At 41.6% G+C, this 27207-nt stretch overlaps 1 protein-coding gene across 7 annotated transcripts in view; it reads right to left on the minus strand.

The window, feature by feature from the left end:
* Positions 1-27207, minus strand: part of AFAP1 (actin filament associated protein 1) — a 51763-nt gene that overhangs the window by 23371 nt on the left and 1185 nt on the right. For all 7 annotated transcript variants that reach the window (XM_083448636.1, XM_083448639.1, XM_083448635.1 and 4 more), the window contains exons 2-7: positions 17856-17984; positions 16309-16406; positions 13375-13483; positions 11554-11765; positions 10867-11046; positions 1992-2084 (exon numbers count right to left, since the gene is read on the minus strand). In XM_083448636.1, coding sequence (XP_083304762.1) covers positions 1992-2084; positions 10867-11046; positions 11554-11765; positions 13375-13483; positions 16309-16406; positions 17856-17982 — 819 coding nt within the window. In that variant the 5' untranslated portion in view covers positions 17983-17984. The remainder of the gene's footprint in view (positions 1-1991; positions 2085-10866; positions 11047-11553; positions 11766-13374; positions 13484-16308; positions 16407-17855; positions 17985-27207) is intronic.

Here is a 27207-nt window from a genome sequence, read left to right on the forward strand (position 1 = left end):
TTACTTTCCTTCTGTAGTTATTTATAAATGACCCGGGGGAGTCCTGTGGAGCTCAGTAACAAAATGTAAAGCATTGCATTTCCTAATAGAGACTATACCTCGGCCCTTATTTCCCATTACATTTCTGCCCATGGCCTTTACTTGACCGCCCTTGGACCATTCTCCTCAGTGTTCTTGCTATTCTCCTAACAGAAGAGGGAGTTCATTCTAGCCTTTATCTGACACCAGATCACTTGCACTGCGATTAAATGCCTCCTTAAAACCACTTTTTTAGCAGCTTTTGGCTTCACCTCTAAATTCCCACCCAGCCACAACTATGACCCTTTTACTTGTGACTGGCCTGCCCCTGGATAGTCATGGGTCAGAGAAGATGCCTGCAGGAAAGGAGCCCAGCCATGAACAGCTGCTACTGCTACTGCTTCTGCTTCTGGGTAGACTCAGAACTCCCAGTCATGCAGAGGTCCCAACTGATAGCAGCCTTACTGCACAATGCTTTTTATATTTGTGGTGCTACGAAAAGATAACAGGGAGAAAATTAGCCTATCCACATGTACATCTGAAAAGAGCTGTTAAATCTTTTCACAGTACACCTTTTGCCCTCTTTCTCTTCATTCCACCTCCCAGGGATTTCTATATTCATTTTCTTTATGCATATATTTAGTCCTTGATCTCACTATGCTCCAAAATTTAAGCATTCCTTCATTGTGCTGATGTTCCTGAAAATATCTGAATAATGGTGCTGGAATCCTGCCTGTCCTTATAACTTCTGTGCTCACTAACAGTCAGAGCTCACTGTGCCAAAAACAACATTCACAGCAGTTGCAGAAGAAGATTGCTCTTATTCCTGTACGAGTGTGTTGCAGTTGTTTTGAGGGAAAGCATTTTTCCCATTTCCTTTTTGCAGTAACAGAAAATTACTTTTTTGCAATTCGTTTTCCTCCACACAGGCTGATGCCCCAGCACCCAAAGTACACATCTCCTCCTCATCTGTTCTGTTAACTTGCAGGCAGGAGCAGCAGCAGCAGCAGGAACAGTGGCAGCAGTGAATGGAAACTAAGTTTTCCTTTCTCTCCTCCATCACCCTAATGCCCTGGGCAGCACAGCACATCAGGGCAGAACACCCAGAGGACTAAGCAAAGCAGCCCAGAGGAAAATTACCGTGCTTTTTCTTCGATAAGACCCACCCCCCATGTATAAGATGCTCCCTATTTGGGGGGACTGAAATTTCAGAAAATGGGGGGAGATGGCAAAGCTTTTTTTGCGGAGGACTGCCCAGAGCTGTTGAGCTTTGGGGGGGGGGGGGATTACCGAGGGTTGTTGAGCTTTTTAAGGGGGGAATGCCAAAAACTGCTCACCTGCACACACCTCTCAAAATCCGCCTCCCGTCTGTCCCCTCGCCAGCAGAAGCTGCCAACTGCCTGCCCAGTTGCTGCAGCGTTGGACAATCAACACCACCCATTGACGCAGCAACCAATAACACGCACAACAGCCGCTGACAGCAACCAATCAAACGCCCACCCTATGCACTACCCATGTATAAGACGATGCCCACTTTTTAGCATGGTTTTTAAGGGGGGAAACCTCATCTTATCCACGGGAAAGTATGGTATGTCTCCAATGGTTACCTGGGCTTCATGCCCTGAAACTGGAGGGTATCATTTGTCTACCATGTTTGACTTTAAAGATCAGGCAGATCAGGAAACCAAAAATGAAAGGTAATTAACAAGAAAACTAAAAGGACAGCAATCTTCCAATTTTTTCAAAACAGACATGGGGAAGGGTGCTTGTTTTGCAAGTCTGTGTGCCTGAAATGATTAGCACACAACTAGCAAAAATGTATTACTTAAAAATGTAGAAATCCTCATTTAAGATAGTGACATATATGAAGAGACTCTCAACCAAACCATTATTCTCAGAAAAGGTTAACTACCCATATTTCATGGTGCAACACTCATACACTGCATTTTCCAGTAGTCTTATTGTACAATTACCTTTTCCAGTTCAGTCTTGTGAACAGGAGAATTAGATGAAGGTCCATCTGAATCTGTAGCTCCAATATAGTTGCTGCAAACTTCCTTAATTACCTTCAAAGAAATGCAAAAAGAAAAGAGCCATTTTTTCTTGAAACTGAAAATATTGTACTGGAGGGGAGGAGAACATATTAGACATTGGGATTGTAGTTAGCTGCTATCTTGAAAATATCATAAATACCCCAAAAATATGAATTCTGATACTTCTCAAGGATGCCATCTTTTTATACTTCCCATTATGTTTAGTCAGCTTCTTTATGCATGTCTTGGAGGAGCCACAAGGTAAAGAGGTGGAAGGTTTTAACTTCCGTAATAGCTAAACCCAAATCTGAGCCAGAGAAAGGCTTGCATAAAAGGGCCCTGCAAACCAACATAACAGGACTCAGCCCTGAGGCAAATAATACTGTGTCAGACACATTAAATACAGGTCATCCAATGTAGGAGCCTCGAAACAGCAATGCAGCAGAGCAGGGACAGCCATGGATCCCAATATAGTCCATTCCCCTGAGAGGTGTATGAAAAAATGATGAAACACACACACAAATGCCCCTTTTGCCCTGGCTGGAACAAGCCAACAAGACTTCAGGTATGGGGTTGACCTTTAACTCTCCTCAGTCTTGCTGCTCAGGAGCAGGGCTTAGGATTGCTTGACCCATCTCGCTTCTTAGCCTTGTTGCACAACCACCATTTATAGAAATAGCTTACAACAGTTGTCTGACCCTTCATAATTTTTAAAATTTCCATTGATGCTATTATTTTTTCAAGCATCATGTACCATATCAAAACAATTTTATAGCAAGTGTAAATTATGTAAGTTATGTTGTCATTGCATTATTCCACGCCAGGGGTCAGCAACTTTTTTCAGCAGGGGGCCGGTCCACTGTCCCTCAGACCTTGTGGGGGGCCGGACTATATTTTGGAAAGAAAAAAATGAACAAATTCCTATGCCCCACAAATAACCCAGAGATGTATTTTAAATAAAAGCACACATTCTACTTATGCAAAAACACCAGGCAGGCCCCACAAATAACCCAGAGATGCATTTTAAATAAAAGGACACATTCTACTCATGTAAAAAAATGCTGATTCCTGGACCATCTGTGGGCCGGATTTAGAAGGTGATTGGGCCGGATCCAGCCCCTGGGCCTTAGTTTGCCTACCCATGTTCCACGCCATTTATTTCAATGCAAAGAAGCACAATGGGGGGGGGGGCACGGGGACGGCAATCCATCACATATCATTTGTGGAATGAAAACAGCAGCAGCAACAGTAAATACAGATAGTATTCACTTGATTGATTTCAGTTCTGGGTGTGAGACGAACAAGCATACATGGGAAATTTCCGCTCCCACTTCTGTTTTCACCAGTCATTCCTGACAGCAACAGAAGACGGGGCTGGGATGGAGACATGTCCTTGCATGAAACCTCCTTCCCAACATCACAATAGAATGAGTTCTTTTTTCCCTCTAGTGCCAGCCAGATCGTCCTACTTATTTTGGCATTATAGCCAGATGGGATACGGATTTTCTGTTCTGCCACTCTGGAATATATCTCGATGGATTTTTCAGCAACACCACTATACTTAACAACTTTTTCTTGTGTATCACAGGCACCCCCACAAGACTAGTTAATTCTTTTCAAAGCGCCTTCTTTTAAAAAAATTAGTAGGAAAGATGGAGTAACAAGCCTGATTTGTTGGACAAAGTGCTAAGCATTTTTATCTAAAAATGTGAATTCTAAAACAGGTTAGGAAGTATTCCAAAAAATTCAAATGGGTGTACTTCCATTTACTGCAAATGTAATGTACTTACACAAAAAAAGCTGCACTTCTGCTGCTGCCTCTTTCATGACCCTGACAAAATTGCTCATATTTTCAGCATCTGCTCATCCCACAGAGTCAATTAGTTTTGGCCACACACAATAATGGAAGTCAAAGAGAGGACACAAGAAATAACTTGGCAGTGATCATGGAGCTGTATCTGTGCAGTCATGCGTTTTCTCAAAGGCCTTATTTCACCACTAGAGCAGGAAGGGATCCAGAGTCCTCACTGTCATCCAGACAGCTGTTTCCATCCAAAAGAGATCGCTACAAGGGACGCTTTGGTGGGTTGTGGGTAGAGACCTGCACACCCTCAATCCCACTGCAGTGGCAATTTTATTTGATTTAACCATGCTCCTCAAGCACAAATCAACAAATTAAAAACAATGAAATCATCAAGAAACTGAAAATTATAAAATGGCGGAAGAGATCCTGCAGCACCAGCATCCGACCAGCTTCTGAATGTAACTGAAAATCATGGTTTTGACCTGTGAAGGCCTAAAGGACCACGCAGAACTCCTGAGGTCACCTTCTCCACTCTGCTGCATTGTGATCCTTAAGATCAACCTGGACCACCATTTTGACTACACTATCTGCAGGCCAAGGTAGCAAAAAGAGGCATGTCATGGAACTGAAGACATGTCAAACCCTGAATAGTTTCTAGATAAATTGTAAGGGATTTTTACTTGGGCTGATTTTAATTGTTCAAATAAAACAGATGTAGAGTAATAGTAATCCTTGCACTGTGTTATTTGTGCTTCGGTGGGTATTTCTATCCTGTCTGAAGGAAGGGGTTGGTGCAAGCTAGAAATCCAAGTAATAAATAAAATGAAAAGCCATATATTTTAGTGACACAGCAAGAGGCTAGGCTTGTTCAGGGCATTATCCTTCCCTTTTAAGGTATCTTTTGATACTGCATTTCAGCACTGTTGAAACTACTGCAAGAAAGATCTCCGTGATAACTCATACCGGATACTACTGCAAGAGAAGGTCGCCCATGTATGTACATAAGCAGCTATGGGTAAATGCAAACTTGCTTTTGTCAACTCTGTGCAATCACATAGGGAAGATGTGTTATCTGAAGAAAGAGTAGCTCCTAAGTAAGACAGGCCCTGGAAAAGTTGTCTCCCTCCTGCCTCTCAGATTTAAGACATGGGTGCCTGAAGGTAGACCAGGGAGAAAACATAGGTTTCTGTACTTTTTCTGCTGAGGTGGTACAAAGTTCAGGCGATGTCAGCATGGTATACAGAGCTGTCCTGTACCTCCAGAAGGGAAGCAAAGGCACTCTGGCCCTGCCAGCCCCATCCACAGGACTAAGGACCAATGGCAGGTTGCACCCCACCCTAGCAGGAAGAACATCAGGGAAAGGGAAAGACCAGACTGGCCCCACTCACTGACCAGAGACTAGAAGGTTGCTCTCCACCACCAGCTCCACCTGGAAGCTTGCCTGTAACTACATCGTGAGGGGGAGGCCATGGTAGCCCTTTGCAACAGCCAGAGGACTAATGGGTGTAGCTGCATCATTTCTGTCCAAGTAAGGATTAGGGCTTTCATAATGTTTGCCTATCAAGAAAAATCAAGAATGGCCTAAACTACCATTGATAACTATAAAAATGTATTTATGCCAGCTCAAGTATGGGATGGTGCTAGTTTAATTCTGTACTTAAGAAAGAGCCTCTAGTTGACCCTAACGCCTTGTGAATATTTGCAAAGGGTAGTACGTAGGTGACAGCAGGTGGCGCTTTAAGAGAATGAAGACTGGGAAGGAGGGGGGACCAATCCCTTGAAAAATAACCCGAGAATTACACAATTTGTGTGATATGCGACACATGGTCCAGACAGGATTTTTTCCAAAACTCCATCTTATTACATCATACCTAGAATTGTTTAGAAAACCTGGAAGAACCTTTTCAGAACCTGAAACAAGCTGCTGAATGAGACACATTTCTGACAAGAGTGGCACTTCAGGAAAGGTAACAGCTGGAATGCCATTGTTGTGGCCATAGTTGTTGCAAAACGTTTGTAATTTGATGGCTTTGAGATTTACAGTACTGAAGTATTGTGATCACAATACACAGAGAGTCATATTTCTTTCTTCCCTGTCTTTTGTTGGAAGTTAAATAAAATGTTGAGATTTTACACTATAACCAAAATGACTCCTGCTTGCTATTTCTGAATATACTAACTTTGCGTATGCTGTTTCTCCAACATTGGGTTGTTGTTTTTTTAAAAAAAATCAATATAATCAGTTTACTTATGAACACACATGGGATTATCATGATGTCTAAACAAATATTTTAAAGCACTTTGGACCTGATTCAACTAAGCAGATGCACAACACTAGCAGAATGAGACATTCCTCTCCTCCCCCACGTATCCCCCAATGAGGGGCCTGGAGACCCTCCCTGAACAGCCTGTGCAGGGGGAGAGGGGAGATCATTCTGTTGGGCAAGCTGAAATGCTTTCACTGATGGAACCATTGGAAAACCTTGATGATAAATTATTCCCCCAGCTACACACAAAAAAAATTCAGAACAGCTACTGAAAAGTAAAAGGTGCAAAGTTTTCCCCAGGAATTTTATCAGAATAGATATATGGTTGATTATTTCACAATATGCGGCAGATGACTAAAGAAGAATTTTGGTGTATATTATGCAGTGAGTATGTTAAATAACAAGACTTGACCAATTTTATCCAAAAGTCAAATCTGAAGAGCAAGATTTATTTTATTTCACTGAACAATGTGCAAAAAACGCTTAGAATGAGTTTAAGTTATTAACAGATGCGAGAGAAAGAGGTGGCTTCGCCCTGCCAGACTTGAAACTATATTATGAAGCATCATGCCTCTATTGGTTAAAGGAATGGATTAAATTAGTGAATGGAGAGTTGTTAGATTTAGAAGGATTTGATAATAGATTCGGGTGGCATGCATATTTGTGGTATGAAAAGAAAAAAATTCATAAAGGATTTGAAAACCACATCTTCCGAAGATCATTGATAGAGGTGTGGGAGAGCTATAAAAATTTGTTGGAAACAAGACTCCCCCATTGGCTTTCACCATTGGAAGTGATGAGTGTGAAAAAGATAACATGAGGGGGAGGTGGATAACTTATGGAGAATTGATCGTAATAGGGGGGGGGGGAATGGAAAATGAAGACTTATGAAGAGGTGAAAGAATTTGTTTATGATTGGTTGCACTACTACCAGATTAGTGAAATGTTTAAAAAAGATTGTAAAATATGTGGATATGAAGGAAAAGAATCAAAATTTCAAATAGAGGTATTGAATAATGAGTATAAAAATTTGTCTAAAATGTATAGAATGTTGTTGGAATGGCATACAAAAGATGAAGAGGTGAAATCAGTAATGATACATTGGGCCAGAGACTTTGGTTATAATATACAATATGATGATTGGACGAAATTATGGAATGAAAGGTTAAAACTTACGCCGTGTACCGCGTTGAAGGAAAATGTAATGAAAATGGTATATAGATGGTACATAACGCCAGTTAAATTAGCTAAAATGTATAAAACATGTAACAAGTGTTGGAAATGTAAAGAAAAAGAAGGAACTTTCTATCATATGTGGTGGGAATGCAAAAAGGTGAAAGGCTTCTGGGAAACGATATATAAGGAATTGAAAAAGATGTTGAGATATACATTTGTTAGAAAACCAGAAGCCTTCTTACTAGGATTGGTAGGTAATGAAATCAATAGAAAAGACTGTAAACTTTTCCAATACGCTGTAACAGCTGCAAGAATACTTCTGGCGCAAAGATGGAAGCAGGAAGAAATTCCAACTGTGGAAGAATGGAGAATGAAACTGACTGAATATGCGGAATTGGATAAACTGACTGGGAAGATTCGATATCAGAAAGACCAAAAGTTTATCAAGGACTGGGGGAGATTTACAGATTATCTGAATAGCATATGTGATGCACAGACAATGCTTGTTGGTTTTGAAGAGTCTCTGTGAAAAATTAAGAAATATTGTAAAAAAGAAAGTAGGAGAAAGGAAGAGGAATGGTTAAAGGCAATAATAAGTTCAGAAATGCGTTAACAATAGAAATTTTAACGAAAGATTGGCAGAGAAACTGAGGGAAGTCAAAAATTGATGAATGTGAGAGTTAATATGAGTTGATTGTATAAAAATGTTTGGGAAATGAATAAAAAATTATTATTAAAAAACACACACTTAGAATGAAGTCACTTAAAAGTGCTTTGACAAGACAACTATTAGAAATCTGCAACAGTTTTTGGGATTCTTGGCTACATAATCCATCCTTAAGTATTGGAATGAAACAACACCATGTGCCTCACCTACTTATACTTAGGAAGACCTACCTCAGAGATTAAAGGAGAAAGGCAAAGGAAATGGAATAATGTATTTTTAAAAAGAAGATTATCTTAAATTCCCCACAAATAAGCAGAGCATAGAGTAGGGAAAGCAAACAAACCTGCCCGATCCATCTGAACCTTCCTAGTGCTCCAGAGTGTATATATATGTGTGTGTATAAAAAGTAGGAAGGTAGGTAGGCATACTGATGTTTATGGTACAGTAGTAGCTTTCCATTTTGAGGCACACTCTGTGTCAAGAACCTGTTACCAATAGTTTAAGCAACCTGAGGAAGTCAGACAATATAATTCAGAAACCCAAATAGAGCTCAGAGACCAACATCAGCACTTAGGCTAAGCTCTTATCAGGAAATTGGGCACAGAGAGACAAAAGAGGGAGTGAATCCTGTATCAGAAATTTTAACTAACAATTCTGTTTTTGAGATCAAAAGGCAAGGGACAAATACTACAAATCAATGTTGTGAAAGAGACTTTCCTCCAACCCTTTTCTGGTTTAGACCAAGGAAGTAGACTTTATAACCTGATGAAAATCAGAGTTCAAGTAACATGCAAGGGGAAGGTTTTTTACGGATCTGGGAAAAGTGTTATGCAAGAATCCAGCACAAACAAGTAGGCACGGGACCTAGGCTCACACAAAGGGAACTCAGAAGAAGCATATACAGTTAGAACCGAAAAGGTGCCATCATGCAGGCAGGGCAGGAAGTCGGGAGCAGGAGCTGAGCTCAGGCTACAAGGCAAAACAAAGGGCAGACATTGTAGGCAGGCTCCAGAATAGATCAAAGGGTCTCTGAAGCTTACCAGGACAGCTCCAAAACACACTTATTCAAAAGAGGACTCCCAACTTGGAAAGGAGCATGGACACATAGGAGGAGATGCCATCAAAGGAGGATTCCAGACAGGACAAGACGGCACAAGACATGACAGACCTGAGGCAAAGAACAAGGGGCTGCACCAGCCGGCTGTGTGGAGAGTTAGTGGGGAACCTGCTGATTCAAACACAAAACTTTAAAGGAGACACGCAGTACACTCTACGATAGGGCAAGCAGGGGAAAGATGTGACTCTATTCACACTGCCAGTTGCCACCAAGCGGGACACTGGTGACTAAACCACAACATTTTATAAGGCATTTAATGAAGATGTCCGATTCTGGGAAGGTTCCTGTATTGCAAAGTAGCTCATTTGCAAGGAAGGAGTGGAGTTAGAATGAGAGAAGGCTGCATGTGAGACAGGCTTCCACTCCAGCCAGTGTATCTGGTCTCTGAAGCAGAACAGGCAGTGTGAAAATAGCCCTTCAGTCCTTACAAGGTAGCTGCTCCCTTGTGCAAACGGGCATGAATCAGAATGCCAATTTGCAAACGAAACAGCATGTAAAAGCAAATGGGAAAGAATTCTTCATAAACTGCTTTAATAAATTTCAAGAGCCACTGGAGAAAAGTTTCTTTGCCTGAGAGTCCTTCTGAAATTAATTTAGGCTTCAACACTGCAAAGGAGGTGGAAGTATATGAAAAACTGAACTTTAGCAATTACAGGCAACTGCTTACTATGTGGCAAAAGTGCCTTGATAAGAGTAGTAGCATTGAGCTCATTCCGTTTCTGAGGTCAAGGACAACTTTCTGCCAAAATTAATCACCTGCCTTTCTATTGTGCTTTGTCAGCATGCAGTTGGATTTCAAAAAATGGACGCTTTAGAGCCCCCCTAAGGCAGGAAAAATTTAAGTGGCTGCTACAGAATCATAAATACAAATGTAACACTTTTTGCCTTAGCTTTTTAGAGAAACAATACTTTTTACCTGCAAAAAGATAGCCCTAACATTCTACAATGTGCAGTCATCAGCCAAGCTGCAATTGTTTGGAACAAAGTCCCAATGGAACAAGGGAAGTGAAATCTGGTGACTTTTAAGTGAACTGAATCAGGACAAACTTTAGCTAAAAGTAGGGCCATTTATATTTCAACTACTTCGGATCGTTAGTGAAACCTGAATAATTATACTTTTTTAAATAACCAAACATATGAACAGAAAAAAGTAAAACAACAAAAAGTATAAGCTGGGAGTGAAAATTTGATAAGGCAGGAGCAGATTAAAAGATGAATGAGCACTAGGTCACATCACCAGTTGATCTAATCCTCAGAGGAGGACAACAGCAGCAGCAACAACAACACACTGAGCCATGTCATACAATGTTTATGTATGGCTTAAGGATGCTAGTGGGCTGAATTATCATGCCTCCAGTAGCAGCTGGCAGGATGCATGGGGTGGAGCTGCACTGCCCTCCCAACTCCCCAACACCATGTGTGGCTGCTACTTACCAAGGGGCATGGCATGAACAGCTCAGCATGATGCTCAGTGTGATGCGCAGCGGCAGAGCCAATTTGACTCTCCTGCCACAGTGTGGGGGACCATGCTGCGCTGCCTGCACCTCACCCTCTCAGTAAGCAGCAGCCAAAACATGGCGTTGGGAAGCTGGGAGAGCAATGTAGACCCACCTGCACCACACCATGGGCCAACGCTGCTGCATGCCCCAACGCCACGAGTAATGGAATAGTGCCAACACTTCACACTTCAAACAGATCTTCAAGTTTACTCACATTCTTAAACACACTTTTATGGCACCAAGATCACTATAGGAAATGGGACTGGTTAAAATTGCAGTACGTACCTTCAGCCATTGATCTGCCTGCTCCTTGCTCTGTACAGCAAGCACTAAAGCATCTTGCCCCTGGTGTGTGATTTTCAGCTCATGCTTCTTCTTTTTACTATCTTTGGGAATGTATGTAATGCTGCAGCCACTCAACAAAAGTTCCATCTGAGGCTGTTGGTCCTTTGAACTCTTATAGCACTAAACACACAGTTAAGAATGATATTAGGACAAAGCTTCATTGTGCACAAAAAGCAGCTCCAATCTAAAGCTAAAAAAAAATTTGCTTCATCTTTCCACTAATCAAAGATAAACAGCATCAACATTAGCACAACTATATTGAGACCATGTCATGGTTTCTAAAATAGCAATAAAATTTGTTGTCAGAAAAACTAGTAATGAAACAGAAGCCCCAGCTGAATTCTAGTACTCTGATACACAAAGCTTTTGCACTATGGCAATAAATTTTGCTGCTGTGGGATTTTGTGATAAGTGGGTTGTCCTACTGGTTATGTTTTCACCAGGCGTCTATTAGATTGAGTAGGTGTCCCTGTTTCTGAAGGGAAAGAGAGCCAATCCATGACTAATGGCAGCAGCAAGTCAGCCAGCACACTCAGGCAGGTGGCTCACAGCTTCATGGATAGTTTTCCCAGGTTTCAAAACACTATAACTGGCATTATCACAAAAAAAAAACATAAATTTAGTCACCAGTAGTTTGTTTTCTTTGATCACACAAAGCAGTTTAGTCCACTGCCCAAATCGCTTCTTTCTTAAAAGGAAGGCACAGATTTTAGCATCCTTAACAAGGTCCATCGATGCTTCTTCAGAAGGCCACTGGTGTCTCATTTTCTTCCCTTTCCCATCCTCATCCTCTTCATCATAAGACTCGTAAGAGCTGCTCATAGCATCAGAATCGTAATCTTAAAACAAAAGTGGTGGGGTGGGGAGTTCTATTAAAATAAACTTAACCAAACAGCACATTCCAACAAAGCAACATTTAGAACAAGACAGTCTGCTCAGAATGATCTTGTGTCTATCAAAACATTTTCTTAAGTAGTATCAGCAGATTAAAAGATCAATAGATGTAACTCTACTGAGTAACTTTTTATAGAAGTACAGTGGTACCTCTGGTTGCGAAAAGAGTGCAACCCGCAGCAGCACATCTGCGCACGTGCAGGTTGTGATTCGCCACTTCTGTGCATGCGTGTGATGTCATTTTGCACTTCTGCGCATGCGCGAGCGGCAAAACCCAGAAGTAACCCTTTCCGGTACTTCTGGGTCACCACGGGACATAACTTGAAAGAACGTAACATGAAGCGGACGTAACATAAGGTATGGCTGTATCACATTTACATTTTCACTAGCAAAGTTAGCTTACAAATAATAACCAAAGCCACAATAACTATAAAACAAAGGAAGAAATGCAGAATCCTAAACCTATTTGTTTGGGAAGTTGGTTCAAATGTTTAAGGGTCTTGTTGTCCAGCCCTCTCTCATTAACTACACTTCCGCATAATGTAAGAAGGAAAATGCTGATCTGAAAGACACCCAAATCCCAGGCCTGCCTCCTTGTACATAAAATAAGTTTTATATGCCCATGAAAGAGCAAATGTTTAATCAGTTTGTGCAGTCCCACAATGACTTCAATGCGACATTCTTAAGTGAGCCAACCAGATGTCTATGGGAAGCCCTCTCTCGCTCAGAATCCCCAGAAACTGGTGCTCAAAGGCATTCTGTTTCTAACACTGAAGCCACAGATATAGTGACAGCACAATTCAAACCCACGATCCACCAGGATGATAAGTAAGTTTTCTCGCCGAGCCCTTATCCTGGCTTAGCCAGAGGCACAGCAGGGGAAGTCTCCTATCCCAGCTCAGCCAAAACTGGCTGAACTGAGGCCAGTGTAAAAAGGAGTGTGGCTGGGTGGGATAACACATGGGCGACTTGCACCTATTCCAAACCCCCTTCAGCTTGGTCATGTGACCTAAGATCCTGGTAAGGGATTGGACTAGCTGACCCTCAGGATCCCTTCCAACTCTATAATCCTATGGAACCTACACCGTCAAAAAAGGTGGTGCAAGTCAAACTCTATTTTAAAGGCTTGTTTTCCCTCTGCCAGACTCAGGCCAGCTCAGCCAGCAGTAGCCTTGTTCCTCAATGGAGTTTGGAAATAAGGGCAACTTATGCCAGCTTCATTTATGCTGGTTTAAATTACCCAGAGTAGATTCTGCTGGCTTCCTATAGTTAGAATTGCTTGGTAAAAAGGTCAAGCGGATCATCATTTGAAAAGTGCAAGACAGTCTTGAATGCTTGAGTAGCATACAGTGAGCAAAAGTAATTCTTGGTAGGTAAACTAGAATACTGATCAAGTGTCACAGGCTCAACATTTAGCTTCTCAATCCTACCAACAAATGAAATGGAATCTAGTTTAGCTAAAACAGGTTTATCAGTTTTGTGCAAATATATTATATATTTGCATTTTTTTCCTGTTTGCAGTTGACTTTACTCAGTTGTGTATCCTTTACTTACTGGATGTGATATATTCTGGAGCCTTTCCTGGACTGAGTGGGACTGCTTCCTCATAGTAACCTTCAGGAAGGGATGAGGAAGGTAATGGTGGTGGACCATTATCTGGTGGCTAAATGGGGGAGGAAAGTTTATTTTCGTCATTATTTATTTATTTATTTATTTAATATTTATATCATACAGTGGTGCCCCGCAAGACGGAAAACCCGCTAGACGAAAAGGTTTTCCGTTTTTCAATGCGCTTCGCAGGACGAATTTCTCTATGGGCTTGCTTCGCAAGACGAAAATGTCTTGCGATTCTTGAGATTTTTTTTCGCTCCCCACCCGCTTTTTCTAAGGCACTAAGCTGCTAATAGCCTTTTAGCAGCTAATCCGCTAATCCCTTAAGCCTTTAATAGCCGCTAATAGCCGCTAAACCGCTAATAGCGCTAATCTGCTACCTATATAGGGTTGCTTCGCAAGACGAAAAAACCGCTAGACGAAGAGACTCCCGGAACGGATTCTTTTCATCTTGCGAGGCACCACTGTATTATATTAATATACCACTGTATCAAAAAACTATTATTGCAGCGGTTTACAACAATATAAAAACATAATAGCAGGCAATAAAATAATAAAAAGTTAAAACCAAAAAACCAAGCATCAACAGACCATTGTGGGGGGTGTACTCCCAATTGCCTACATAGGCCTGGCACAACAGAAAACTTTTCAGCAGGCATTCAGAAGTTGGCACAGAAGGCACCCCCTGACTCTCTGTTGGCAGGGTGTTTCTCAGGACTGGGCCGATGACACTTTAAGTTCAATTTCTCATTGCTGTCAAACAAGCCTCACCAGCTCTGGGAATGACCAGAACCTCTCTTGCAGATGATCTCAGCGGCTGAGCTGGAATATAAGGGTCCAGGCGGTCCCTGAGGTATCCTGGCCCAAAGTTGTCCAGGGCTTTGTAAATCAATGCAAGAACCTTAAACGTGGCTCATTAGCAGATGGGGCAGCTAATGCAGCTGCTTTAACAACGCAGTCACATGTTCTCAACCAGAAACTCCCATCATCAATCTGGCAGCGGCATCCTGCACCATCTGGAGCTTCCGAAACAGACCCAAGGGCAGCTCCACAAAAGTGAAGCACATTGAATGGCCAAAAGAAAACATCAAGGTGTTGTGGTTGTTGTTTTACATTATGTTCAGATCTTGCAACTTCTTTAGGAATCCTGCATGGACATTTAAACGTCCAAATGCAGCTTTTGTGTAATTACAGCAAACCACTCAGCTAAGCTGCCTTTGCTTCTAAGGTAGGGAAATGTGATCTGAGTGTTCTTCTAATTACTTAGCAGCACAGGAAGTCTTCCACATCAAGACGATGTGTAACAAAGTAGAGAGAGAGTGAGTATGATGGACTCTGTATCAGTTGAGAATTTATTGGCTACTGCAAGGCTGTTATCTTAAGGAAGGAAAGAGAACCTGCTAGTCTAGTCAACAGGGTGGAGGAGTGGTATTGTGTCCCTCCACCCTTTTCCTTTCCCCCACTTTAACTATTTGCCTTCTATTGAAAGCAATGGGAGGGAAATAAAAGGGACCAGACTATGCCACCTCCAGGGCTGGCATCATTCATCCCCTGGTTTGGGGACCTACCAGAAAGGACTTAGTCCCACACAGCGCCAAAGGATGGCATGGCCTGACAATTTCAGCAAATCTACTGGTTGTAACGTAAATCAAGCAAAACCAAGCAACGGATAGTCAGTTAAAATAATAACACAATTGTTTATGATTCTAAATGGAAAGACAGAGATGTTAAATATTCAAGAATAAAGTTATCAAAGTACTTGCCCAACAGTTAAAATATCACATGGGCCTAGGGCTAAGATGTGGCAGCATTTACAAAGATGGTCCACAGCAAAATGTGCCTAGATGAGTCAGATGCTTTCCATAAAAATGCAGGTCAACCAAGTTGAAGAGACTGATTGAGAATAATAAAATCACTGAGTTGAGAAAGTCATTAGAAGGAGGGATGGAGATCCCTAAACATTATCATGTTGCTATTTTAACAGCTGTGGTGGAATGAACAAATACAAGTAAAAATTACTCATGCTGGGAATTGGAAGAAAGCAAGTGGGACCTGAAACAATATGTGGTGTGGATTAATTCTCTTCAGCCATACCTGGAAGAATTTCACTATTAGTTGTTCATTGTGTTAAAATGGGAAATTAGTGGTATTTTTATATTTGTTTTTAATTCTCCTAAATAAATAAATTATCAACAGTCAAAATACTAATTATCAACTTATATTATCAAATAACAACTAAATATTAACAAATATAGTCTATCAAATGCTGCAAGTTAAATAAAATTATACGCTAGCTGTCAAATACTGTCTAATATTACAAGACCCAAGTGAGTACAAGACCCAAGAACACACTGCGGCATCTTGTACAATGTTCAGGGATTCTGTGGAGAACACAGACAAATTCCTTGGTATATGTCAATAGAGCAATTATTCCCTGAAGATAAAAGTATGAAAACAACTGAGACTGATTAACATGTCAGCTATCCAATATTGCAAAATATTAAGGCATCAAATAAGGAAATCAATTAAAATTGGGTGAAAATTTGGTGTAGTATCTTCATTGAAAACAAAACACTGGGAATAGTCAATAAGCAAATTTGTTTCAATGATATTTAAGTATGAACAGGAAGACCTGGTGGATAATCTGTTAAGGACAGTATTAGCTCAAAGTGAAAGTCAAATTGCTATACAAGTAGAAGGTATGGCAAGAAAGGTATGGCAAATCATCCTACTGGATATGCTTTCACGCTTTAATTACATATGAGGGAACAGGTTATACATTCAAATAAACAAATAGGTAAACGAATTCCAAAGCTGTACTATTTAAAAAAATTTGAGAAAGATCTCTTCATTAGCAAACACTTAGAATATACTCACCAGCCATTGCTGAGGAATCTCTGGCAGAGGCATCTGAGGAGGAGCAGGTAAGTTGCTGGTAACCTCTTGTTTCTGTGCATTTTCTTTTATTTCAAAATCTAATGTGAGGATGGGGAAAAGACTATGTAAAATTGATATTAATTAATGGAGTTGGTGATGCTTACCATGGCATCAACTCAAAGCTTACACATAGGACACGGTGTGGGAGAGAAGGAATAACACATTACAAGGGCAGTGACTTGCTAAATGAAAATGAAAACAAGAGGGGAGTTAAGAATCCTTACTTTAAGAAGCCACTAAAGTTTATCATGAGGGAACATCCTTGAAGCTGCAAAGAAAAGAATGGGAAGGCACTCTTGCCCCTGCTTGAGGAATGAAGAGAATGATGCAAATCTTTCCTCTGGGAATGGGGCACGAGTGAGAGTTGTGGCCTGTCCAGTGCAAAGACCCCCCCTCCTCCCTTGAAAACAGCCTTTAACTGAAACCAATGGCTGTTTTCAAGACCAAATGCCATGGGGTGGCAGTTTTAGAAGGGTCAGAAAGTAAGTGGTCAACCCTCCACTCTCCATGCCCTGTGACACCACCACCCCTTAAAAAAGAAGTCCCTCACACACAGGGAAATGAGACTTGAAAGCAGCCTTTCATTGGGCTGAATGAGAAGCTGCTTTCAAGCCTAATTGCTGTGCAAAGAAGAGTTAACCCTCCTCCTTCCTCCATGAAACACTCCTGTTCCCTGTTAGAGGCATGAACTGTCTGTGCCCAATTTGACCATAATCCCTGCCCTCAGCACTAATAAATAAATTATTATTATTATTATTATTATTATTATTATTATTATTATTGAGAGCCAGTGTGGTGTAGTGGTTAAGAGCGGTAGTCTTGTAATCTGGGGAACCGGGTTCGCGTCTCCGCTCCTCCACATGCAGCTGCTGGGTGACTTTGGCTAGTCACACTTCTTTGAAGTCTCTCAGCCCCACTCACCTCACAGAGTGTTTGTTGTGGGGGAGGAAGGGAAAGGAGAATGTTAGCCGCTTTGAGACTCCTTAAAGGGAGTGAAAGGCGGGATATCAAATCCAAACTCTTCTTCTTCTTCTATTATTATTATTAATACCCCGCCCATCTGGCTGGGTTTCCCAGCCACTCTGGGCGGCTTCCATCCAAATATTAAAAACACAATACAGCATCAAACATTAAAAACTTCCCCAAACAAGGCCGGCTGTAGATGTCTTTTAAAAGTAAGACAGTTGTTTATTGCCTTGACATCTGCTGGGAGGGCGTTCCACAGGGCAGGCACCACCACCGAGAAGGCCCTCTGCCTGGTTCCCTGTAACCTCACTTCTCGCAGCGAGGGAACCACCAGAAGGTTCACCCCTGCAAGACTGACCACTTGGAAATGCTGTTCTACTCGGGTGCAGAACATGTAAGCCAGACTGCAACAAAATGAGGAGGGGGGAACTGGGTGAGGTTTTGTTTTCCTAGTGCTCTGGGTTAAACACAGTCTTGCCTCACCCCATGCCATATGCTAATAACATAAACCTGGCATTAACCTTTTGATGACTGTATCCTCAGAAGAATGTTACTCAAAGCTGCCTTTTTCTCCCTGACTGTGGTTGTTAAGTATTCATGGTCCAGAAGCTGAAGAAACAGCTGTAGTTCAACTATTAATTCTTCCATGGCTGAAACAAAATAAAAACAATTTCATATAATGAAAATAAGCGTAAAAATGACATTTAGAACAGGCAGCCTAGCAGAACTGTAAAAGGAAGCTGCTGGTGGTGGTTTAAATTGTACATAGCAGCTTCCTGTCTATTGTTGTTTGAGACCATTTGAACAACAGTTCCCCCTTAGGTAGGAATGGTATTTATACCAAGGCAATCCAGTGACAAGCAACTGAAGGGAAAGCACACTTCTATGGATGGGGTAAGATGGCCAACTGGTAAATCCACCACCCAAACCAATTTCTTCTAACCCTTATCTTGATGCCATTTTTCACATTTCTGCATTTATAGTCCACCTTCACTGACAGTCTGTTTATTTGGCACAACATACTTCTGGCCTCTATGAGACGCGTGTGGCGATGTGGGTTAAACCACAGGGCCTGGGACTTGCCGATCAGAAGGTTGGCAGTTCGAATCCCCGCGACAGGGTGAGCTCCCGTTGCTCGGTCCCTGCTCCTGCCAACCTAGCAGTTCTAAAGCACGTCGAAGTGCAAGTAGATCAATAGGTACCGCTCCGGCGGGAAGGTAAACGGTGTTTCCGTGCGCTGCTCTGGTTCGCCAGAAGTGGCTTAGTCATGCTGGCCACATGACCCGGAAGCTGTCTGTGGACAAACACCGGCTCCCTCGGCCAATAAAGCGAGATGAGCGCCGCAACCCCAGAGTCGCTCACGACTGGACCTAATGGTCAGGGGTCCCTTTACCTTTACCTTACTTCTGGCCTCTAGACTACTGTCAGGAAAATGAGTGATCTTTGAGGATTCAGAAAGTGCTCATCTCTTGGACAGAGGGATAAACAGTTTGCAGCAAAGCCAGTTCAAGAATTACCTGCCTCCTTCATTAGACTAGAGCACATTCTTCCCTTTACTGATGCTCATCTACAAACATTTAACATGTGGAAGCCAAGGGGTGGGATGGGTATAAAGTGCCCTACAGTGGCAGATGATGATGGTGAAACAGGACACTGCACATATTTGGGTAAATGTGTGATGTAAACAGCTTTTAGGTGTCTGAGGAACCATGAGGAAGAGCTTTGAGCTTTCTAGTAACATTTGAACCTGCCCTTCATATGCAAAGGCACAGAAAAAAGGAAGCAGAGCAGCTAAGATGATCCAGGCGACGGAATGCTGGGAGCCTTAATAGATTAGAACAAATCTTTCATGTACTGACAGTATAACACAGAGTTAATATTGTCTGTTCTCTAGGAAAAAGCAAAACAGATTTATTGACCATAAAATTTCTGATGCCATGGAAAAATCAACTGCTAGATTTATTTATCAAACTACATCACCCTTTATTTAAGGCTATCCATAAAGATAACCAGGTAACTTTCTGAGAAGCAAGGTTTAATTAGATACAGTTATTGAAGATGTTGTTATGTTGCCTAGGGGAAAGCAGTACAACTGAGAGATCACAGGGGAAGGTCAATTCCCAGGTGGTATATATTCATCCTCACCCTTGATGTGGCAGCACATTTCTTCTATGAAAAGTAAAAAAAAAAAAGCATACAATGAGGGCAGAGACACAAATGGGGCAGCCCTCCCATAATGAACAAGCCTAACTTTCAACAAGACTATAAAAAAATGAATGTAAAGATTAATTCGGTTGGCTGGTTCAGATGTTCTCAGAAACAAAATTTTGTATATGAACACTTAGATGTAAGTGTACAAGCACCCGGATGGCCACAAGCCTAGATTGCTTTTAAAGGAATTAGAAATGTTTAGATTTCATTTTTTTATGCCCATCATCTGAGTATCTTAGGGTGGTTCACAGCATAAAAATACAGAATAAACAAAACAAACCAATAACCTCCCTCCCAATGTTCATGGAGAAGTAGTCAGTCCCTGGTTGTGAGCTCCCAGAGAAATCTGGCTGGCCGTGTTGGAAGCAGAACGCTAAGTGAGGAGGAGCTCTGGTCTCTTCCACCAGGACAATTCTTGCGTTAAGAAAAGATGGAGCATGCATTTCCAATTATGAGACACACATTATGAGCAGCTCTACATATCTGCTGCATATTAAATGTTAAGTGTAAACAAAATATGGATAAATACGCTGATATGCTGATCCCCATACCATCTCAAAGGCAGGAGGAATGTTTGTCCTACACTGAGACTCTCATTAGTTGGCCATCAGGGCTGCACCCAGCTGAGTCCTCTGGCTCAGGCAATGACAACCACACTACAACTGGGATGGATTTTCTCGTCTTGCCAGCTGCTTCTGTTGCTCACTTGAAAATTAATAAGGCTCATATCAGAATTAAGAAGCTATTGCTGCCATCTGTCTTCCTTAAAACACCACCACACTGAATTATTAAACACTGCAAACAAACACACATTTCTAACTTTTATGTGATTTCAATTACTTCTGCACCAACAGAATCCTTTGCGAATAAAGAGCCAGAAGACTTTATTTGCCATTTCATTTTGTCAACCTGCAATTCTTAGTAGCACTTTTCATTTGATTTTATCCTTAGCCCTCCACAAGGAATTACACATTTGAGTTCCCTCTTAAATATTTAAATGATTTTATATTTTGTACAACCAAGTCAAAACCTACCACTAGAAGTATAACGGAAAGGTTTATTTTGCTGGGGGGGGGGCATGTTTCTTGGCAAAGGAGAAAAAAGGAAAATCCTTCATTAAGTCTCCCCATTACCATCAACGTTATCAAGCCTTCATCAACATATGGCTGAAAATGGTCACTATGGGACTTGGCATGGCCTGTCTGTCTGAGTGTGCAGCTGCCAACTGTCTGTAGAAAACAGCTGTGACACACACAAATGACTGGTAGAGGCAAATCTTACAGAGGTCTTGCTTCAGATATCACATTACAATATATTTCATAATCCTCTCCCCACCCCATCCTCCATTAACACGAGGGAGGGTATGGATTAGGTATTTGAACTTCCAAGAGGGAACTATGTCATAAATAAATTTCAGTGTGGTATATCAATGCTCAGAGATAATTCACATTACACTGTTCTGTTGTGATTCAACTTCCATGTTGTATTCTTTTATCTTGTGCTTTCAATCTTTTAATTGTAAACAACATACGTAAGTTTGAAGTTGACACAGTAACCAGAGTAAAACATAATTCTGTTCACATCACTTTTTTAGGTGTCTTTCGATACCATAGCAAAACGTTCCAAGTTTTCAAAAGACAGTATGTTGGATCTTGTTAGCCAAGTAATCCAGCAGAACACAAGCGAAATGTTTACAATTCTGCAAATTGTTTGAAATGCCATTATACCTCTTTGTTCCTTTTCTGCACTACTTCTCCACAAATGAAGTTCAGATGCCAGGAGTTTCTTTGACTTAACACTCCAAAACACAAGAACCACACCTAACTGGAGAAAGTTGAGCAGCTATATGCCAAATGCAGAGGGGCGTAGCTTAGAGAGACTGCAAGTCTCTAAAAGAAACATTACATCAGGCATCAGTTTGCCAGAAGTGATCAAAACGAGCATACACACCCCATCTCCACCACAACAAAAATGTGCAAAAATCGTTCTTTCTAGTGCTATTCACAATACATAAAAAGTTAAGCTGTCATGTACACAGTGGACAACAGCCAAATAAGAAAGTCATCTGTCAGCATTTCACCAGTCAATTGACGGGTCTACCGCCTTAAGAGGGAAGATCCCAGTGTTTCCCAAAACAGGCCTATGTTTGGGGAAGGGCACAACTGCTTACATTTAAGTGTGAACTGGTCCCCAGATCAAGGTGGCAGCTTTTTCAAGGAGATGCAGTTACTCAGCACCAGCCTCCTAGGCTCCCCCTTGGTATGACTCCAGTTTCATTTACTTTTTTATAACCACAGAATCCAGGGGAAAGCATAGCAGACCAAACCAACCAACCAAAGGCTCACCTTGGTAGGAAACACATCAGCAAATTTTAGTCTGATTTTATGGGCAACAACTGCAATCAATTCCTCTTTACATGCTCCGAACTTATCAAAGTAACACATTCTCAAGGTAAGAATGATTCTGGCAAGAGTCGCTGACAAATCTCCCCCTAGAGAGAGCACACCATTAACAAAATAGTGCACCATTATCCTCACCTGCTTGTTGTCAGCCACCATATTAGTACATAGCACACATATTTCCAAGTGGTGAGGTGTTCCAAGACAGCACAACAAGGTTAAAATTTCTTTGAATGAGAAAGCACTAAAGATCAGACACACCAGCGCCAGACACATCCTTTGAATACTGAGGGGCCCACTCCCCCCCAAAAATATTATGGGGGCCGAAACTGCTTTGGCCCCTAGGAGTCGGCACCTATGCTGGGGATTTAGGGCATTCTTACAATATTTCTTTATTTTACAAATATACTGTATAAGCAAAGTGGTCCTATGAGCAGAGAGAATCAATCCAACTAGGCAGGCTGCTCTAAAGCACTGTTTCCCAACCTTGGGTCCCTAATTGTTTTTCAGACTACAGCTCCCATCATCCCTGACCACTGGTCTTGCTGGCTAGGGATGATGGGAGTTGTAGTCCAAAACCAGCTAGAAACCCAAGGTTGTGAAACACTGCTCTAAAGTGGCACTCAGGTTCAGCTAACCCCTACTAAACTGTCTCTCTCTGCCTGCTTCTGAACCCCAGTTGCTGGAAACCACAGGAAGGGAGAGTGTTCTGGCGCTCAAATCCTGCATGCGGGTTTCCCAGAGGCATCTGGCTAGCCACTGTGAGAACAAGATGCTGGGCCAGGTGGGCCACTGCCCTGATCCAGCAGGCTGCTCTTATGTTCTTCTACCCGTTCATTTCCCAAAAACCGCACACACATATAAACACACCTTGTGGTGCACAGGTCCAAGCCCCTATTCATGCAGATGAATTGTCCATTCCAGAGAAAGGGGACACTAAGAAAACTGCATAGCTCCGTTGGTTTAGAGCATGGTGGTAATAACACCAGAGTTGCAGGTTCTATCCCCATATGGAACAGCTGCATTGCAGAGGGTTGGACTAGATGATCCTCAGGGTCCCTACTGTTCTATGATTCTTTTTGTCAAGGCCATGACCATTCTTTCACAGTGAGTACACCGGCCAACCATACCACAATTTGAATGATTGCCAACCCGTACCACCTTGTGCATTCCTTCCAAAGAGGTCACTGACATAATAATAATAATAATAATAATAATAATAATAATAATAATATACTGCTCTATACTCAGAGGTCCCAGGGCGATTCACATAGTCTGGAAGTTAAGGGCTGTGCAAGCATGTGTCAAGGAACTAGATGTAAATCATACATTCAAGATTCTAAAATAAGAGTTGATTTTAAAAGGCAACACCAGCAAAAAAAAAAAGGGCAGGTTATAATTCATTCCACATCCTCCTTTTAATCTGTGCTTCATTCATTTCCTAGCTCTATTATCATCATCAACTCTCAAATCATCTGGGAGTAGCTTTCATTCTCTAAGATCCAATTGTTGTCTGTGGGTTTCGCAAGTAGCTTCAAAGAGAACTACCGTATTTTTCGCCCTATAGGACGCACTTTTTCCCCTCCAAAAATGAAGGGGAAATGTGTGTGCATCTTATGGAGCGAATGCAGGCTTTCGCTGAAGCCTGGAGAGCGAGGGGGGTCGGTGCGCACCGACCCCTCTCACTCTCCAGGCTTCAGGAAGCTATCCGCTAGCCATGGGAGACCCAGCTCTCCCACGGCTAGCGGAGACCTTGCCGGCACCCAGAAGCTTGGGGCGCGCTGAGCTCCGCACGCCCCAAGCTTCAGGATTGGCGCAGCGCTCCGCTAGCCCTGGGAGAGCCGCGTGCTCTCCCATGGCTAGCGGAGACCTTGCCGACACCCGGAAGCTTGGGGCGTGCTGAGCTCTGCATGCCCCAAGCTTCGGGATTAGCGCAGCGCACCTGGGGGGGAAATAAAAATTTTTTGCTTTATTTCCCCCCAAAAAAACTAGGTGCGTCCTATGGGCCGGTGCGTCCTATGGGGCGATGAATACAGTACTTGGTAACAAACAACCGCCACCTTATGAAATGCAACTACAACCAATATTGAAGCAAATGTGCTATACACTCAGGAGGTCATTGTCCAAAAGCCTACTTCAGTCCTCAACACCACTTCCTATGTACAAAGACTTAACTGTAGAAGACCTAAAAAAAAAAACCTAAAAAACCCCACAAATTTTGGGTCCACTGTGCTCCATACTTCAGTCCCAAAACACTTTTGAAAGGCAATAGTCCACGTAAAGTTATTTAAAAGCAGGAAAATATATTACCTCCCTTAGATTAAGCAATATTTAGCTTATTTGTCATTAACCCATTTTTTGTTTTCAGACCTTGGAATCTTGTTGCTTCCAAGTGCGTCTTCAAAATATATTGTGGACGTAAGAGTTAATGACATTAATTTGAATAGACAGATAAGGCTGCATTTTGGCTCCCAAATTCCCCTGGTGGTAGCAATGTTATCAATAAGATGGTCATATATAACTACAGCCTTTTCCAGATATTAGCAAGTTACAGTTTACATCAAAGTCAAATTTTGCTTACCAAAACAGCCAGGTCAAATCAAAGTCAAACAGAGAAGTTATCGAGTTTTACCTGCAGGTTAGGGAATTAAATAATTTAGAGAAGGGGAGGGTAACCCCAGTTTGGGGTCCTGATCTGAACTCCCCAATAATTTTTTCTGCCCCTCAGACCCTACAGATTTTGGTGGCACAAGCAAAATAAAGAAATGAAGAACTAAAATAGATATTGGGGTGAGCAGAGATAGAGCCCAGCACACTGATAGGGATGTAAACTGCCTCTACTCTGGTCATCAGATCGATTAGAGAGGTGGGTGGGAGCCTTTTGTGCTTGTCTGCCCATGCTTGCACATCCTAAAGCGCATATGTGAGCTTATGGCCACACCCACTTTTGGAAACCCCACCACTAGCATGAGGTCCCTGGAGAGTTGGCCAAGGACAAATTTGGCCCTCACTCCAAGAATATTAGTCATCTCCGATTTAGAGGAAATTGCTGAACTAAAATGCTTTTCTTCTTTGATCCCCCTGTTCTGCAGCTCTTAGTTGCTGGTCCTCTGCTCAATCCTTTGCCTAAAGGAAAAGATAATAATGGGTCATACCCAACTAACTTATTGAGAAATTCAGTTCGGATCTTAATGCGAACCTGCCTAATATGTAAACCCAAAGACTGCTAGCCTTCTAAATCTGAACTTCTCCAAATTTTGTGATGCTGTTCTCCGTCCAAATGATGCATATAAAAATGTGCATAAGGATACACATATGTTAGTTAAAGTAGCATATAAAAATGCATTATATTTGCAAAAATGTGTAAATCAAACAAAATTACATGCAAATATTAGGAGACTGGCAATAAAATGTTGGAAAACTTTCACAATGATTTTTTTTAAGTTGCAAACTGATATGGGAACGTGGAGAACTGAACTTGAATCTGAAATAAAAATGACAATTGGTCATACAGGAGGAGATGCAGAGCAGATTAATGATGGAATTATTTAATTTGGTATAAAAACCACCCTAAAATTTTCAGAAAGACTACCTCAAATTAAAATTTTCATTTCTTCTCAAAAGCAAGCCCTGCCAAATATAATAGGATTGGTCTCAAATTAAGTATACAGAGGATTTTTTAATATATTTTTTATAGCAGACAAATATAGCTATGGTTCTAACAAAGTACATGGAAGTAATTTCTATACAGATGCACAAATCACAGAAGGCTACCAATTTGTTCTCAGTCACCTGGGGAAAACACAGCTTTCCCCTAAACCATACAACCAGAAATAAACAAAATAAAACCAAGCATAAATTATATTTTAATCAAGTAAAATTCTGTTCCTTCTCCAACCTCACAGAAAGAGAGGAAACACATTTTTAAAAGACCAGAAAAAGGAGCAGGGAACTGGTAGGAAGGGACTCTGATGAGATGGAAGAACAGGGCAACCAGGAGGCATCAACAGAGATCAGGGGCAGAATGCACCCCCTGGGCTGACAGTTGCTCACATGTGGCCTAATAAACCGGTAACAGCCCATTTGGGAGCATTCTAAACCCTTTGAGAACCAGTGGAACTTCTTCCCAGCTCTGAGCAGATTTTCTGCTCTGGTTAAATCCAGGCCAAGTTATACCTGAAATTAACTCTGCTAAATGTTGAGCAATTGGCTTGTTTGGCCTACAGGCCATGATATTTTCCATTTTAGTGCAGGACTCTGCAGAAGAAAAGAGGGCCACTGGGAGTCAGGGAGAGCCTCTGCCTTTCTTTGGAGCCCAAATAAGGGTGCAGTTTCTCTTTGAGCTTGTGCTGAGTTCAGAGACGCTTGGAAAGCACAAAGATGCCCCACTGTTTTCCAAGTGTTTTTAGGGTTCAGTGAGAGGATGGGAAGGAACCCTGCCCTCCTCTAGGTTCCGGAGCAGATTGGGAGCACTTGCCAGATTAAAAAGTATGATTGCCAATGGCGAGCACATTTGCAGATTCGGGTCAAACCTTTGGGGACTTGGCCTGCATTGTTAATAACAAGTACTGATGGCCATCATTTCAAGTTTGTGTGGCAATATGTCTTCTTCTGGCATCTTTCTACTGGACAATCTTACAATTAACTTTCAGATTTCACTTATGGTTACAAGAGCTCAGGGAGTTGAGTGAACAGGATATCATTCCCATTTGGGTACTCTGGTTGGCTACTAAAATATCTCAGCAAAGTAGTCCTTAAGTGGACTGCACTTCAATGGAAAAATAACTTTCTTGCAAATCCGATGAGTCTATGGGTCCCAAATTTAGCATAATTGTTTTTAAATATGTCTTGGCCTGGACTGGACCAGAGCTGAACCTGAAAATCAGTCTCCATTTTTCTACAGTTCCTTATGACTGCTAAGACACTGACTTCCTTTTAAGATGCTAAAGCCAAACATTACAGCTACCCAGTACTCAGGCTCACATTCCTGGAAATCATCAGAATTAAAATATGTTGTTGGATTAAGGAGTTAGGGAACCAGAGTCACAGTATGTAAAGTTTTGAATCTTAACGATTGGTTCAACAGAATTAGAGTATGTGTTATGCTATAATTTTGTATTTTTAAATGGAAAACTTGAGAGTAGAAATTAAAACAATTTCTCAAAGAATGAAAATAAATTGTAAGAATGACAATTGCTCTGCGTTTCTTACTCTAATATACTTTTAAGGATGGCAATTATTTTCATATCCATTATTCAATTAT

The sequence above is a fragment of the Podarcis tiliguerta genome, assembly GCF_965153285.1.
Source record: "Podarcis tiliguerta genome assembly, chromosome: 7".
In the NCBI taxonomy this organism is placed as follows: Eukaryota; Metazoa; Chordata; class Lepidosauria; order Squamata; family Lacertidae; genus Podarcis; species Podarcis tiliguerta.